General features: G+C 54.5%; 1 protein-coding gene across 2 annotated transcripts; it reads left to right on the forward strand.

The window, feature by feature from the left end:
• The first annotated feature begins 3235 nt into the window (after positions 1–3235).
• On the forward strand, positions 3236–15895 carry WDR55 (WD repeat domain 55). Of its 2 annotated transcripts, XM_077824595.1 has the most exons (9): positions 3242–3329; positions 8165–8224; positions 9178–9320; positions 10427–10527; positions 11296–11383; positions 12235–12414; positions 12826–12925; positions 13256–13425; positions 14362–15895. In XM_077824595.1, exons 1-9 carry the CDS (start codon positions 3312–3314, stop codon positions 14681–14683), a joined length of 1182 nt encoding a protein of 393 aa, XP_077680721.1. In that variant the 5' UTR covers positions 3242–3311; the 3' UTR covers positions 14684–15895. The 2 variants fall into 2 exon arrangements, with proteins under 2 accessions (XP_077680722.1, XP_077680721.1); XM_077824596.1 differs by lacking the exon at positions 9178–9320 and having other exon boundaries at positions 3236–3329.
• The last annotated feature ends 1706 nt before the right edge of the window (positions 15896–17601 follow it).

A 17601-nucleotide genomic window follows, 5' to 3' on the forward strand; every position in this document is an offset into this window, starting at 1 on the left:
CTTGGGGGGACTGGAAGAGGGGGAGTCCACGGCTTCTGGTCCAGGACTCCCCAAGATGGACTTGGCTGAAAGTCACTGATTTCTGTGCTAACAAGTTCTGTTCTACGCTGTGTTCCTGTCGACTAATAAACCTTCTGTTTTACACTGGCTGAGAGTCATGTCTGACTGCAGAGTTGGGGTGCAGGGCCCTCTGGCTTCCCCAGGAGCCCCGCCTGGGTGGACTCGCTGCGGGAAGCACATGGTGTGGAAGGGGATGCTGAATGCTCCGAGGTCAGATCCAGGAAGGTGAAAGCGGTGTAAACTTCTTGCCCTGCCGACATGCTACACCAGAGTCTTGACTGGCCTTATATGGAGTAGTTCCAGAGCATCGCCCTAATGACTCCGAGACAACGTCCTGCCCCACTCCCCAGATGACAGTGCCCCTGCCCCCTCCACCAAACTGGATCCATCCCGCTCCACTCCACAGATGATGGCGCCCTCCATGCCCTCCCACAAAAATATGACCCATCCGACGCCCCTCCCCAGATGATGGCACCATCCTGCCCCCTCCCCAGCTGATTGCACCCCGTCCACCGCTCCCACAAACTGGATCCCTACCGCCCCCCTCCCTAGACGACAATGATGACGCCCCCTACCACAATCTGGACACATCCCACCCCCCGCACCAAATGACTGTGCCCTGCCTACCCCTCCTGCAAACTGGACCCGTCCTGCCCCTCCCCCAAACTAGACCCATCCTGCCCCCTCCCCAGAGGACTGCGCCCCCACTCCCTACCCCAAACTGGACTTGTGCCACCCCCCTCCTCAGACAATGGCACGGAAGGCCCCCTCCCCCAAATTGAGCCCATCCCGCCCCCTCCCCAGATGATGGTGGCCCCCACCCCCTGCCCCAAACTGGACCCACCTTGCCCTATTCCCCAGACAACAGCACCCCCTGCCCCCTCCCCCAAACTGGACTCATCCCTCCCTCCTCCCCAGACAATGGCGCCAAAGGCCCCCTCCCCACTTTGCCCGTCCCACGCCCCTGCCCCAGAAAACGGCGCTCTCCCAACCCCAGATGATGGGGCCCCCCCAACCCCTCCCAAACTGGAACCATCCCATCCCCATCCCCAGACGACAGTGCCCCCCCTCTCCTCCAAACTGAACCTGTCCCGCTGCCCCTCCAGATAACAGCACCCCCTATCCCCTTTCCCAAACTGGACTCGGCCTTCCCCCCTCCCCAGATGACAGCGTCCCCACTACCTTCCCCAAGCTGGACCCTTCCTGCCACCCTCCGCAGACAATGGCACCCCCCTGCCCCAAACTGGACCCATCCCACCCCCTCCCCAGATAAAGACAGCTCCCCCCTGCCCCAAATTGGACCCATCCTGGCCCCTTCCCAGTTGACAACGGCTCTCCCCCACCCCACACTAGACCCATCCCGCCCCCCTGCCCAGATGATGGCTCCAGAAAGAAAGAAATCTGATGAGGTTCAATAAGGATAAGTGCAGGGTCCTGCACTTAGGACGGAAGAACCCAATGCACAGCTACAGACCAGGGACCGAATGGCTAGGCAGCAGTTCTGCAGAAAAGGACCTAGAGGTGACAGTGGACGAGAAGCTGGATATGAGTCAGCAGTGTGCCCTTGTTGCCAAGAAGGCCAATGGCATTTTGGGATGTATAAGCAGGGGCATAGCGAGCAGATCGAGGGACGTGATCGTCCCCCTCTATTCGACATTGGTGAGGCCTCATCTGGAGTACTGTGTCCAGTTTTGGGCCCCACACTACAAGAAGGATGTGGATAAATTGGAAAGAGTCCAGCGAAGGGCAACAAAAATGGTTAGGGGTCTGGAACACATGACTTATGAGGAGATGCTGAGGGAACTGGGATTGTTTAGTCTGCAGAAGAGATGAATGAGGAGGGATTTGATAGCTGCTTTCAACTACCTGAGAGGTGGTTCCAGAGAGGATGGTTCTAGACTATTCTCAGTGGTAGAAGAGGACAGGACAAGGAGTAATGGTCTCAAGTTGCAGTGGGGGAGGTTTAGGTTGGATATTAGGAAAAACTTTTTCACTAGGAGGGTGGTGAAACACTGGAATGCGTTACCTACGGAGGTGGTAGAATCTCCTTCCTTAGAAGTTTTTAAGGTCAGGCTTGACAAAGCCCTGGCTGGGATGATTTAATTGGGGATTGGTCCTTTGAGCAGGGGGTTGGACTAGATGACCTCCTGAGGTCCCTTCCAACCCTGATATTCTATGATTCTATGATTCCACCACCCTTTCCCCCAAAGTGGACCCATCCCACCTCCCTCCTCAGACGACTGTCCCCATTTCCACCCCCAAACTGGGCCCGTCCTGCCCCTTCCCCACATGACTGCGCCCCCTGCCACCTCCCCCATATTTCATCTGTCTCACCCCACTCTGCAGATGATGGCGCCCCCAGCCTAAACCAGACATGTCCCACCCCCCTCCCCAGAAGATGGCACCCCGCCTACCCTCCCTCAAGCTGAACGCATCTCCCTCCCCTCTCCACACGACAGCACCCACTCCCCGCTCCAAACACAACCCGTCCCATCACCCTCCCCAGTCAACGGTGCCCCCCCCACCTCCCCCAAACTGGAAACCCCCCAGACTATGGCACCCCTGTCCACTCCCCCAAACTGGCCCCTTCCCCCAGACGACAATGACCCTGTTCCCTCCTCCATATTGAACCCATCTTGCCCCCTTCCTCAAATGACCGCTCCCCCTCTCCCAAACTGAATCGTCCCGCCTCCCCTCAGCAGGCTACGGCGCTGCTCCTTCTCGTAGCTGGACTCCTCCCACCTCCGCAGTCTACAGCGCACCCCCGTGTTCCCCAAAACTGGAACCATCCCTCCCCCGACAATGGCGCTGAAGGCCCCCTTCCCCAAACCGAGCGTGGCGGGAGCAATGCCTGTTCGAGCGCTCAAGGCTCGAGCAATTAGCACTGAGTCCCGGCCCGGCGGGGCAATGTTCCGCGCGCACAGGGGTAAAGTCGGCTCGGGGAGGGGCAAAAGTCCAAACACCGCCTGCGGGTCTCGAACCCCCTGAGGGGCTGGTGTTTCAAAACTTTAAAGTTTAGAAGTAACCGCTGAGCTAATGCCAACCGCGTAGCCTTTTCCGTCTGCAGAGCCTAAGAGTTCTCAGCTGGGCTTGACCATGCAAACGACAAGCGAGAAGATAAACGTCATAAACCCTTTAAATTGCCCTCCCCGAGACGGGTCCTGGAAGAGGAAAGGCTAACCCGGCGCCTAGCGCAAGCGCCTGACTGGAACGCATCCACTCCTTCCCTGCCAGGACCGTTCCGTGGCGAGATGGTGGCGCCCAGAGAGGTGAGCGCGAGCCGATTCCTCGATCAGAGCGAGCCGGCCACTCCCTCACGACCCGAGCTGGTGGCGGTTTTTTCGGGGGGGGAGGAAATGCGCCCCCCCCCCGCTGCCCCTACCCCGCCCGCCTCGCGGGACCTTGTTCTCCCCGCGGCCAGTCAGCGGCCTACGTGTCCCGGTCCGGCCGCGGGTTTCTTGGGCTGCCCCCGCGTGCGCGGGCCTGTGGATCGACTCCCGGGGCTGCAGCCGCCTGAGAGAGGGAAGCTGCTGGCGGGCCCGGGGGGCAGGAGGCTGCGGCGCCCGGGAGGCGGCTCGAGGCTTCTGGCGCCGGGTAACGGGAGGAAACTTTTCTTTCCCTCCTTTGGCGCGGGGAAGGGAGGTTTGAATCCCGCATTTCCCGGTTCAGCAAACTCGGCCATCGGCTCCCGGCCCCAGGACAGGCCTGTTCCTGCACTCAGGGGCAAGCGGTTTAGCCCGATGTTCCTACCCACGCGCTCAGCAGAGGAGTTAAAATGATGAGGGGCATGGAGCAGCTACCAACTGAGGAGAGATTAAAAAACTGGGACTTGTCAGTTTGGAAAAGAGATGACGAAGTGGGGGATCTGATAGAGGTCCATAAAATCATGACAGGTGCGGAGAAAATAAATAAGGAAGTGTTATTTACTCCTTCTCATAACACAAGAACTAGGGGTCATCCAATGAAATTAATAGGCAACAGGTTTAAAACAAACAATAGGAAGTATTCACACAACGCACAGTCAACCTGTGGAACTCCTTGCCAGAGGGTGTTGTGAAGACCAAGATTATAACAGGGTTCAAAAAAGAATTAGATAAATTCATGGAGGATAGGTCCGTCAATGGCTATTAGCCAGGTTGTTTGCCAGAAGCTGGGAATGGGCGACGGGATGGATCACTTGATGATTACCTGTTCAGTTCATTCCCTCTGAAGCACCTGGCATTGGCCACTGTGGGAAGACAGGATACTGGGCTAGCTGGGCTCTTCGGTCTGACCCAGTATGGTAATTCTTATGTAGTAGCTACTAGAGTTTGTATTTTAAATATCATTAGCCTCCAGAGTTAATGTCTCATTGAGATGAATGGGCCAGTTCATACCTGAGAACTCTTGTTACTGGCTGCCTATAGGCCTGGGTGGATCTGCCTATGTGTTAATGTTTGGGTTGCACTTGAAAGGTTTTTTTCACAGGCATCAGTGCTAAGGCTTGATAGCTTGTTTGTGTTAAAAGAAAAGGAGCACTTGTGGCACCTTAGAGACTAACAAATTTATTTGAGTATAAGCTTTCGTGAGCTACAGCTCACTTCATCGGATGCATTCAATGGAAAATACAGTAGGGAGACTTATATACATAGAGAACATGAAATAATGGGTGTTGCCATGCACACTGTAACAAATGCATCCGATGAAGTGAGCTGTAGCTCACAAAAGCTTATGCTCAAATAAATTTGTTAGTCTCTAAGGTGCCACAAGTCCTCCTTTTCTTTTTGCGGTTACAGACTAACACGGCTGCTACTCTGAAAACTGTAATGAGCGTGATCACTTAAGGTGAGCTATTACCAGCAGGAGAGCTGGGGGGGGAGACACCTTTTGTAGTGATAATCAAGGTGGACCATTTCCAGCAGTTGACAAGAACGTCTGAGGAACAAGGGAGAATAAACATGAGGAAATAGTTTTACTTTGTGTAATGACCCATCCAATCCCAGTCTTTATTCAAGCCTAAGTTAATTGTATCCAGTTTGCAAATTAATTCCAATTCAGCAGTCTCTCGTTGGAGTCTGTTTTTGAAGTTTTTTTGTTGAAGAATTGCAACTTCTAGGTTTGTAATTGAGTGACCAAAGAGATTGAAGTGTTCTCTGACTGATTTTTGAATGTTATAATTCTTGACGTCTGATTTGTGTCCATTTATTCTTTTACGTAGAGACTGTCCAGTTTGACCAATGTATATGGCAGAGGGGCATTGCTGGCACATGATGGCATATATCACATTGGTAGATGTGCAGGTGAACGAGCCTCTGATAGTGTGACTGATGTGCTTAGGCCCTATGATGGTGTCCCCTGAATAGATATGTGGACACAGTTGGCAACGGGCTTTGTTGCAAGGATTGGTTCCTGGGTTAGTGGTTCTGTTGTGTGGTGTGTGGTTGCTGGTGAGTATTTGCTTCAGGACGGGGGGCTGTCTGTAAGCAAGGACTGGCCTGTCTCCCAAGATCTGTGAGAGTGATGGGTCGTCCTTCAGGATAGGTTGTAGATCCCTGATGATGTGTTGGAGAGGTTTTAGTTGGACTGAAGGTGATGGCTAGTGGCATTCTGTTATTTTCTTTGTTGGGCCTGTCCTGTAGTAGGTGTTTGTGTTGTTTCTAAAAGGAGTGCCGAGGCTCCTGAGAATGATTCTACAGCAATTAGTTTGTCCCCCTTATACCTGGGGCCCTGACCTGCTTGCATCATATCTGGCTTTGCTGGCGTTGTCTGTCTGCACTCTTTGATTCAGTACATTCACCTCTTCAACAGTGGCTACACATGAACTTGCACTGGTCTAACCAAAGATGTGTTTTTAAACTGATTCAGTTACACCACAGCAAACTCCTTTACGGACACACATGTATTGATTTACAGGGACTTTCACTCATTTAACTAAACTGGTTTTTACACAGATTTAGTTAAACCAGTCCAATTTCTGTGTGTAGACCAGGCCTAAGGCTCCGTCCACACTGCAGGAGAAGGGCTGTGTTAACTGATTCCATTTTTTTAAACAGTAGGTGTTCCTTTCCCATCCCTTGCGGGTCCTTAGCAGCAACTCTTGTTCCTCAATGGAGCCCAGTAGTCCTGCCCTTCTCTTTGTGCCCCATGGAGGACTCAGGGACATTTTGTCTTCCCTTTGACATGCTGTGAGGGGAGCAGCTGTTATAGTTCAGGGCAACTGCACTTGTATTCCCCCTCTGCTGGGTGGAGGCATGGGTCTCTCTCCCTCCTGACTGGGGTTTTTCTTGGCTGCACAGTTCCCTACCTACACTGTAAAAGCGGCAAAGAGTCCTGTGGCACCTCATAGACTAACCGACGTATTGGAGCATAAGCTTTTGTGGGTGAATCCACAAAAGCTTATGCTCCAATACGTCTGTTAGTCTATGAGGTGCCACAGGACTCTTTGCCGCTTTTACAGATCCAGACTAACATGGCTACCCCTCTGATACTTACCTACACTGTGTTATTCCCAGCAAGCCGGGCAGCCTGGACAGGCCAGTGGCTGCACTTTGCTCTCTCTCTTCAGAGGCTTTAAACAGTGTAATTGTGCACAGTTACAAGTTACCCCACAACTCTTTCTAAGCAAGCACATTTATTCTGAAGGTGAAAGCATTACAGAGAAAACATTAAAACAAAGCATGCTAATAAGCTTTCCAGAGATCACCCTCTCACTCCAACAAGGGCTCTGGTGAAGTCAGTCCTTCAAAGCCCACAAAGGGATTTTTCTGTGGCTACAAGTTCATAACTAGGGCCTTACCAAATTCATGGTCCATTTTGGTCAATTTCACAGTCAAGGGATTTTAAAAATAGCTGAAATCATGAAATTTACTATTTAAATCTGAAATTTCATGGTGTTGTAATTGTAGGGGTCCTGACCCAAAAAGGAGCCGTGAGGAGTCGCAAGGTTATTGTGTGGGGGGTTGTGGTACTTCTACCCTCACTTCTGCGCTGCTGCTGGCGGCGGCGCTGCCTTCAGATTTGGAGAGCGGTGGCTGCTGGCCAGGAGCCCAGCTCTGAAGGCAGAGCCGCCGTCAGCAGCAGCACAGAAGTAAGAATGGCATGGTATGGTATTGCCACCCTTACTTCTGCGCTGCTGTCTGCAAAGCTGGGCCCTCAGTCAGCAGCCGCCACTCTCCAGCCAACCAGCTCTGCAGGCAGCAGTGCAGAAGTAAGGGTGGAGCATGGTCTGGCATTGCCACCCTTACTTCTGCGCTGCCACTGGCAGGGTGCTTCCTTCAGAGCTGGGTGCCCAGCCAACAGCTACTAGCCTCTGGCTGCCCAGTTCTGAAGGCAGCACAGAAGTAAGGGTGGCAATATCACGATCCCCCTAAAATAACCTTGCAACCCCCCTGCAATTCCCTTTTTGATAACCCCCCCCAAGTTGATAAACGCTGGTCTCCCCCATGAAACATGTACAGTATAGGGTAAAAGCACACAAAAGACCAGATATCACAGGGGGAGACCCGATTTCACGGTCCGTGACGTGTTTTTTTCATGACTGTGAATTTGGTAGGGCCTTATTCATAACAGCTTCAGCTCAGAACAGGTACATCCGTGAATAGGTTAGTCTTTCCTTTGTACAGCCTGGGCCTTTGATCTTCAGATTCTGGAAACAGATAAGCAGTAGACAATCATCCTCTTCTCAGGATATAGCTCCAGAGGGCTTTTGCATAATTTGCATTTTCCTCCCCTGGAGATTCCCCCACTTGACACAGTGTCCAAAAGCTCATTCTGGGCTTATTATTCAGTATAGTAATTTGAAGTTCCTAACTCACACCCCATCTCCCCCCAGCGAGCACATACAATCCTTGATAACACGTAACCTTTATGTTTGATACAGTGGACTCGAAAGATACTTAATTCAATGGGATTTTTCCAGGCTATAGAAGGAAATAGTCATATCTGTCACAGTAGTATCTCCTGAGTCCTGGCCCCAGGGAACATTTCTTGCTGGGGCTGGAGTGGGTCCATTTGCCTTGAATGTGTTCCCTTGGTTGTAGCTGATTGGAGGCAGCTCTGGCAACCTGCTCCCCAGGATGCACCTTCCCCCACTTAAATCTGATGGTCTCTTTCTCCTTCCACCTAGGGAACGTCTCAGGAGCTGGAGGCAGCCGTGCAGGAGGAGGAAGATGCAGGGCATATGCAGGTGGGCTCCCCCTTTTGGGTGCATGTTGGATGGGCAGTGGGGAGCTCTGCTGGTGTCCCCTTGTATGTGGAGAGGGTTCAGTAGTGTAGGATTGTAGGCCCTGCTAGCAGCCCCTGTGTGCGTATAGGGGAGAGTGGAATTGAGTGCCCCGGTGGCTCCTTGGCTGACCATCTAGCTCAGGGGTGGGCAAACTTTTTGGCCCGAGGGCCACATCTGAGTGGGGAAATTGCATGCAGGGCTATGAATGTAGGGCTGGGGCAGGGGGTTGGTGTGTGGGAGGGAGTGCGGGGTGCAGGAAGGGGCTCAGGGCAGGGGGATGGGATGCAGGAGGGGTGTTGGGTGTGGCAGGGGGTTGGGGTATAGGCAGGGGTCTCAGGACAGGGAGTTGGGTTGCAGCGAGGCTCAGGGCAGGGAGTTGGGGTGCATGAGGGGATCAGGGTCTGGGTTCCAGCCCGGTGCCGCTTACCTGGAGTGGCTCTGGGGTGGCAACAGCGCGCACCGGGGCCAGGGCACGCTCCCTCCCTGCCTGCCTGCCCTGGCCCTGGCCCTGGCCCTGGCCCCACGCCTCTGTTCCAGGAAGCGGCTGGCACCACGTCCCTGTGGCCCCTGGGTGGGGGAGGGGGGGCAGAGGGCTGAGTGCGCTGCCCTTGCCTGTGGGTACCTCCCCCAAAGCTCTCATGGGCCGCAGTTCCCTGTTCCCAGCCAATGGGAGCTTCAGGGGAGGTACCCACAGGCGAGGGCAGTGCACGGAGCCCTCCATCCCCCAGGGGCCACAGGGACGTGGTGCTGGCCGCTTCCTGGAGCGGAGTGGGGCCCGCAGCACCATGGGGGTGGCAAGCCCATGGGCCAGATCCAAAGCCCTGAGGGGCTGGATCCAGCCCACAGGCCATAGTCCCATCCCGTCCCCTACCCCCCGCCCCCCAGTCTAGCTCATGTCTCTCTACCCCACAAAGGCAGATCTAGAGCAGGAGGAGCTGGAGCCCAGGCTCCGAGACACCCCAGAGGACATCTCCTTTGAAGCTGCTGCCAACACCATTGCCTTCCACCCCAGCCAGGACATCCTTGCAGCTGGCGATGTGGACGGCGATGTCTATGTGTGAGTTGGATCTATGGGAGAGAAGAGCACTGTGTAGATAATCAGCAACAGGCAGTACAACCAGGGAGTTGCAAGGAAACCCCCAGGGGTCAGCACTGCCCAGGAGATGGAGAGAGAAGGGCCCCTATGGGGTGAAAACTGTGGGTAGGGGTCTGTGACCCCATGGCCCATCCAGCTCTACCCCACCACTGTCGATAGGAGCCAGGCTCAGCTGCTGGAGGTGATGGTGCCAGGAGAAGCCGTGGGTTTGGGAAGAGGCTTCCAGTGGAGAGTGATGTGTGTTCACAGGTGTTTTTTTCCATGCTCCAAGTCTAATCTGGCTTGAAGAATCCACTTATCTCTGCAGAGGAAGACTGAGGCTGGGCAAAGCTGCTTCCAGTATTGGAGCATTGCATTTGGGATGCTGTAGCTGGGGACACATCATCCTTCCTCCGCCAAGGGCTTAGCCTGGGAACAGGTTCTTGGCTGGCATTTCTCCATTTGGCTGCCACAAATCTGTATTGCACTCACACAGGTATAGCGCAAGGTCTCTGCCTCTCACTGCACCTGCCGTTTCTCCCCGCTGCAATGGTGCCTCTCTAGTGACCCGCCTTGGAAGGCATTAGATTAGATTTCTAGGGAACCCGCCCGGCATGTTCAGTCCCTCACAATCCCATTGGTTTGAAGATTAGTCTCCTACTAACTGTGGGGAGTCCCCAGTTCTTGATAGTGAGCGCTGGGAAGCAGGGGTCTCCCTTTGTGGGAGCTGAACCTTGATGCTGAGATGCTATCTGTTCCTTTCCCATCACACAGCTGGGGCTCCTGCTCCACCGGGATCTTTTTTCTTCCATGTGAATCCAGCTCCTCAAACCTGACTCCTGTTTCTCTTCCACCCCTGGGGGCTGGCGATGCCCCAGCAATCTGGACATGGCACATCCCTCCTTTCTTCAGTCCTGCACCATGAAAGCCCCCTCTGGACACACACCTCCTCATTCCTGTACCAGGAGCCCCTAACTTTGGATCTGAATGCTCCTTCCATGCCCAAAAGCTGTGCTCCTCAGCTGGAAAGGCAAGACAGGGAGCAGCTTCTCACTGGTGTCCCCTTAACACACATGCTTTTGTTTCAGGTATTCGTACTCTTGCCTGGAGGGTGGGAACCGGGAGCTCTGGTCTTCAGGACATCACCTGAAATCCTGCCGGGAAGTGTCCTTTTCCCACGATGGACACAGTGAGTGCACATCCCCTCGGCTTTCTCGCACCATTGTAGTGACCTGTGCAAACTCACTGGGTGGAGGTCAAGCTAGCAAGGAGGATGCCTTTCTGTCTTCTGGGGGGCAGCCCTTCTCCTTGCACCCTGGAAGGGGGGCTGCTGAGCCTCTCTGGGTCACAGCCATGCAACAGTTTGAGGAGTTTGCTGGGTTTTGTTTAGAAGTCTCTCAGCCAATTGCTGAGCAGGCCGAGCTGTGGTTGGCTCAGGAAATGTGCTGAGCTCCCAGCCTGCGGATAAGATCCCCCTGCAATCAGCTGTGCCTGGGAGTGAGGGATCCAGAGAGCCTGGGGAGCACAGGGGGAGTGTAGAGAGGCAGGGCTGGGGCTGCTTGACTGTTGCACAGTGACTGTTCAGAGCCATTCATTCAGTCAGTACTGTGGAGACTAGAAATCTGAGAGGTGTGGCGGGGGCAGGGCTCCCAGGCTGAGACTCTCCCATGCTGCGCTTTCTCCTCCCTCACCAGACTGCCAAGAGATTCCTCCCTGTAGCTCAGAAGTCCCATTCTGCTGCAGTGTTTCTGCTCCCTAGCACACTGCGCTACGCTGGATCCTGGCTGGCTTCGTGATCACAGAGCCCAGGAGTAACAGTAATCCTGCAGGAATGTTGCTGGTGAGGGATAAGCACAGGACATGGGCACTGGAGTTGAGTAACTCGGTGTCACTCCTGCTGCTCCGATTGCTGAATGGGCTGGGGGTGCCGAATGTATACTGTGTGTCTTGTTGCCAGAGCTCTTCACTGTGTCCAAGGATAAATCCATCCACATCCTGAACGTGGAGGAGGGCCGGCTGGTGACACGCTTCTCCAAGGCTCACAGGTATGTGTCTATACGGAATTCCCAGTCCCACGCAACCCTCCAGCCCTGCCCTGCCCAGCAAGGGCATCTTGGGAACTGGCTGCCCAAGGTCCCTAGAGCAGGAGAGTGGTTCCTCCCTGAGTGTTCTTTGGCTCATGTTTCCACTAAAGCTGGCTGCTCCCCTTGGCAGGGAGCTGGTCTCCCATGCACTCTCTCTTGCCCATCGTGTCCATCCCTGACGCTGAGTGCTGCTCGGTGCTGGCTGGGCCATGTGTGGGATGGGGAGCAGGGAAATCTGCCCTAAGGCTGCCCTGCATGGTGGGGCTGTCAAAGACTCAGGTGGGACGCTGGGGCAAAGAGCTGGCCAAATGACCAAAACCCTGGAGCCAGCCATGGGGCCGGAACTGTAGTGGCTGCCTGCTGCGTCCAGATGGCCACCAGTCACCCTCTAGCACCCCTCTGGCTGAGTCGGGCTGCAGGAACTAGCTCTGGAGGGAGCTGATTCCTTCCTCCCCCACACACACTGATGGGAGGCGCTGCCCTCTCCAGATGGCCCCCGTGAGAGGGTCGAGAACTTTCAGGGAGCTCTCCACTGCCTGAAGATGGGCTCCTTCCATGTTCCCTCACCCTAGGAGCACCCAGCGTGCTGGGGGTGCCAAACTCCCCACTCCCCCAGATTCCACCTGTGCTCGGTACTGTGGCTAGAGCCGCCATCTAGTCAGACCTCCCTGACAGGGCCTTTGAATGGCAGATGGCTCTCTGAGGTGTCTCCAGTCCTTGCCACAGCAGGGAGCATCTCACAGGGCTGCCTCAGCTAGAAAGATTCTCACAGTCCCTGATGCTGCTGGTGACTGGGGTGGGGGTCTCCACAGCTCAGCCCTGAACAGTCTGCTGGTGATAGATGACCACCTCTTTGCCACGGGGGATGATGGTGGGATGCTGAAGGTGTGGGACCTCCGCAAAGGCACAGACATCATGGAGATGCGGCAGCATGAGGAGTACATCAGCAGCATGGCCATAGACGAGAACAAGAAGCTCCTGCTCACCACCAGGTGATGGTGGGCTCCTCAGCCACGTGCGCCGCAGGTGCCTGTGGGCAAATCAGGCAGCAAAGCCTGCTCCAGGGGATCTGAGAGCAGCTCCCCAAGGGGGAGAGCAGATTTTTTCGCACCTCGTTGGTTCTGCTTATCTAATGCAGATGGCACGGTTGTCTCCACCCTCGAAGGAGGGGGTAAGTGCTGTTATCCCCCTGGCTCCAGACCCTCTGTCTGATCCCAGACTCTCTGTAATCACTGGAGTTTGTTGTGCTTCTCATCCTGGATGATCCCAAATGGGGGATCACTTATACCCTCTCTCTGAAGTATGCAGCCACCTCTGGGAGGTGTACAGGTAACACTTGCCAGGACAGGAAGTGAGGAATCCCATGTTTAAGTGAGTGCAATGTACCACTTTGGTTCCCACAGCGGTGATGGAACCATGGGTGTCTTCAACATCAAGAGACGGCGCTTGGAGCTGCTCTCAGAGCCTCAGAGTGGAGACCTGACGTCCATCGCGCTGATGAAGGTAGGAGCTCACAGGCCACCTGTGACTGTCCTTCATGTGGGAGTAGCAATATGGAGCCAGGCTTCCCTGCCTCAGCACTGAGCTGTCCCAGACATGGGCAGCGGTGGGCGCCCCAGTTCCCTTTAATGTTCAGCTATGAGCTCGAAGGACCCTGCTGAGTTAAACATGTGGACTCCCTTGACTAAGAGGAAAGGAGCCCATTCTGTCCCTTGCTCCCTGTGCTATTGGCTCCTGACTGAGCACTTCCTGCTAGAGAGCCCATGTGGGGAGGGGAGGGTCCTGTCCTGAGCTACTGCTTTTTCAGCTCCGCCTCATTCACCTCTTGTCCAGAGGGGGAAAAAAGTGGTGTGTGGCTCTAGCGAGGGGACCATTTATCTCTTCAACTGGGACGGTTTTGGTGCCACGAGCGACCGCTTTGCAGTGAAGGCCGAGTCCATCGACTGCATGGTCCCTGTCACGGAGAATGTCCTGTGCACGGGTTCCATCGATGGAGTCATCAGGTGAGAGAGCCCAGTGCTGGCTCCTGGCAGGGAGGCTGGGAAAAGGGGGGTGCTTGCCTTGTTTCTGCTAGCGGGGCTAGGAGGACGGGATGAACTTCTGCTCGGAGGATCTACAGGGTGTAAATAGCAGGGAGAGTGCGGGGGGGGGGACAAGGGCCAAGGGGGTAGGAGTACTGGGGTAGAATTGAGGTAGGCAAAATATCAGGAGATATTTGCCAAAGGCAAATGCAGTCGTGGAATAATCTACCAAGGGAAGAGGTGGGAGCCCCATCAGTAGGGCACGTTACAAGCGGACAGGGCAAAGCCCTGGCAGAGGTACTGCAAGGGAAGCTCCTGCCCTGATGCTGGGGGATGGACTTCAGACAGCCTATTGGGTTGGATCCTTCTGGGTGCCTCCATGAAAGGGCTGTTGGTGGGAACTCTTGGGAGCTGTGCTGCTAACGCCATGGAGGCAGTTAAACTGGAAGAAATCAAAACCCCAGGCTGGCCTTGCTGTGTGTTCAGGGCTGTTCCCACTGTGTGTTTCATTCTGGGTGCTCCTGTTCTCAGTGCATTTCCCTTCATGGGTTCTGGCATTCAGCTCTCCCCACCTGTTGCTGCTGGATTTGGATTCATTATATTAATTCCTGACAGTGAAGTGAGGATCCATCTCCTTGGAGATGAATCTTCTGAGCTTACTTACTAAGCCCTGAATTTGGGGTTTTAAACCAGTTGGCATTTTCCCTCTTCTAAGCTCTCAGCATCCCAGAGGACCCCCATCTGGTAGGTAGTGATGGGGTAGCATACAAGGTTACTGGACAGTTGGCCCTATATTATATAGTCTTCTAATCTTAGTGCCCCAGAACACCTCCTTTTGGTGGGTGGGTTGGCTGGAGTACCACGCATAGTTACTGCACAGCTGGCCCTCCATTAATCAAGCTTCTGTTCTTGTCCCAGGGCAGTGAATATCTTACCTAATCGGGTGATAGGCAGCGTTGGGCAGCACCTGGGGGAGCCCATTGAACAGCTGGCCAAGTCCCACACTGGTCAGCTGCTGGCTAGCAGTGGCCATGACCAGAAGGTGAAGTTCTGGGACATCTCATCACTCCGCTCCATGGTGGTGGATGATTACCGGAAGAGGAAGAAGAGTGGGCAGCTGAAGGCCCTGAGCTGCAAAGCCTTGGGCGGCAGAGAGGACTTCTTTGCCGACATGAGAGAGGAGGCAGAGGCCCCAAAGGAGGAGCAGGAGGAGGAGAGCGACAGCGATGACAGTAACTGATGGAAGCCCAGTGGCCTCTGGGAGATTCCATGGCCAGAAAGCTCCGTAGGGACATGGACTATGAAGCCAGCAGATTCTGCAGCCATGGGAAGGATGCATCCTCACTGTGTTGTGGAAGCAGCTGGAGGCCAAGCTTATTTCACCATAGAGGACTGGCTCATCTGGGAGTGTTCCTGCAGGCCAGAGTGCTAGCAGGGCCCTTGGTGCAGCTGAATTGACAAGGCGCAACATCCCTCTCTGCATTCCTCATTAAAGGCCGATAGAGGTCTTATTGGGAGAGGGGCTGGAACCTCCTGCCAGCTGGGATGACCAGGCTTTGTTTGGAAAGAAGCAACTCTCCTGATGGGAAAGGAGTGTCTCCAGTTTTCTCTCTCCAAGAGGAAAAAACCTACCTCGGACCCCTCTCCACCCTCTGCCCCAGCCCTTCCCTTGTGAGCTCTCATGAGCACCAGCTGCTTTATGGGACCAGGGCTGAGTCCTGAATTCCTTCCCCAGCCCTGCTGGTTGGCAGGAGCCTAGAGGTGAATGTGGTAGTCTGCTCCAGGAGCTCTCTCCAAACTCCTTTGTGTACCAAAGAATCCCTACAGCCTCTGGAGCATGGGAAATGCAGGGAACAATGTGAATTCCAGTCTCCTCTGCATGGAGCACTGAGCCAGGGCCCTAGAGCATCTGGCTGTGCTTGTCTGAAGCAGGTGCCTGAGCTCTGAGTGCTGCCTCTGGGATTGCACAGCAGAGGGTTCCCCGTTGCTCCTGTGTCACCCGAGATGCCGAAAGCCACTTTCTCAGAACTGCTGCTTAGGCACCTGTAGTAATGAGATGTGGGACAGGGAGGGGAATGGGAAGAAGAATCCCCCCAGCTGCCAGCCATGTTTCACACCAACCCCCTCCCTGGCCTCTTGAAGTTTGCTACAAACTACTGAGCTCAGAGCCCCTTTGCTGGTCTGGGCAATATGGGCACTGTTGCCAGCTGTATTTCTGACAGGCCAGGCTCTCCCCAGCCACCTCACAACTTCTCCTCCCTTTAAAGATGTCTTCAAGAAAAACAACAGCCAGTTGCACCAGCTTCTCTCCAAGCTGGGAAGATTCATGTAGACAAGAAACTTGGACAAGCTACAGTGCAGGGCCCCAGTGCTGCCTGTCTCAGGAGAGTAACTGATTCCCATTGTGAATTTGTATGTGAATAAACCACCAGGAAGCCTGTGTCCCAAGCTGGCCGGGATCACTTTATGTGACGGGGTTGGGGTGCATGTGATAATCCAGCAGAGTTTGCTATTAGATCAGTACTGCCAGTATGTTGTAACAGTGAGAGTGTGTGTGACTGACCATCACACTGCTACTGCTATGGCATTTGCTGACTGGGAGAGTGCACGCTGCTTTCTGCATGTGTCTACTTAAATGGGGAAGTGGATTGGCAGAGTTCGGGAGCAGGAGTTTTGTAGTGCAGTCGGAAGGCGTGGGGACAGGGATGTGGCCCAGTAAGTTACAAGGCCTTTCATCTCTGGCCTCTAAGATTCAGATTTGACGTACAAGCTGAGGGAGCGACCAAAAGACACAGCAGAAATTATCTTGGCTCTCCTGACTGAGGGGGCTGGCCTGACATTCCTTACTCAGGTTGACAGCCTATGGGGCTGGTTGTCACCAGGGGCAGGGGACATGCAGAGAAGCCCCAGGGAAGGAGGAGTGTGGTGGGCCCAGGTGTCTGGCTGTTGCACCCCAATTCAGTGTCAGCTTCCATTCCTGCATGTAGAGCCACTGCAGGCCACTATTCAGGATAATGGTTTTCCCAGCACCCCTTTGGCTAGTGCCAGGCTGTCTGTGTTACCGAAGAGCAGCTTGGTGGGGGGTTGCCCTAGAGCCCAGATCAGGGACCTAGAGTGGCCCTGGAGACAGGAGCTGAGATTTTTCCACATGTGCATCTGATCTGTGTGAGCGGGTCAGGGGTTGCCTATGCCCCTGTGTGCTTCTGGAAACCCAAGAAGCGGCAGCCTCATGCTCTGGGGCTGCCCCATCTGTACAAAAGTCGAGGGCAACTATGGGGCCCATTTAGCCCTAAGAAGAGTGGTTTCTGCCTTTGGCTGGGGAGGTGTGAAGGGGAGAGCTGGAAGCCTGTGAGGTTAGGTCTCTTGCCCTAAGAAGAGAGCAGCTACAGGCAAGCTAGTGCTGTTGCTGTGGTGAAGGCAGCTCTCTGCTGGTCTTGAGATGTCTGAGGCAGCCTTGTGGCACCAGGTTCCCCTATCAAGACAGGAAATGAGGCCTCCTGGCTTCTCACCACCAGGAATGAGAGCCTCTTGTGGAGGGGCTGGAGCTGGCTAACCTGTGCCCCTCTAGAGACAGCCCTGCCCTTCTAAGCGGCCTGGAAGGGAGCAATTCAGGCAGCAGTGAGCCAGACCCTGAGTTCAGGGAGTTTCTTTTTACCTGTGTTGCTTTTTAAATGGGCAGAAAGTGGCACAGGACTAATTTGGGCTGGTGCTGGAGTATATCCCTTTGCATGGCATTTGTGCAGGAGCTGGGAGCTGAGCACCAGGGATCTGGGGAACGGATGGATCCTTGCCAAGCTCTTCACTATGTGTAGTCACTGGGGAGGCGTTGAAGAGAACGTGCCATTGTCTGGGATACAAGAGGGACTTCATGCAGTTGAGGTTATAGGAAGGATGTACTGGCCCACCCCTGCCTGCCTTCCCTCCTCTGCTTCCTTTTCCTCCTCCCCCCTCTGACACCGAGCTACCGTTAGACTGCCAGCTTCCCAGCCTGCCTGCCCTTGCCAGCCCTAGTAAAATTGTTGGTAATTTGAAAAAGTCCGGTTCAGGGTGAACAAAATAGTGTGGGGTTTTTTTTTTTGTATTTGTAAAGGGCTAGAGTCACAAAATAGCCAGCGGAGGAGGCACTGCTGTCCCTGCCACCCTTAAACATGTCAGCCT

This window comes from Eretmochelys imbricata, chromosome 8 (assembly GCF_965152235.1).
Source record: "Eretmochelys imbricata isolate rEreImb1 chromosome 8, rEreImb1.hap1, whole genome shotgun sequence".
Taxonomy (NCBI): domain Eukaryota; kingdom Metazoa; phylum Chordata; order Testudines; family Cheloniidae; genus Eretmochelys; species Eretmochelys imbricata.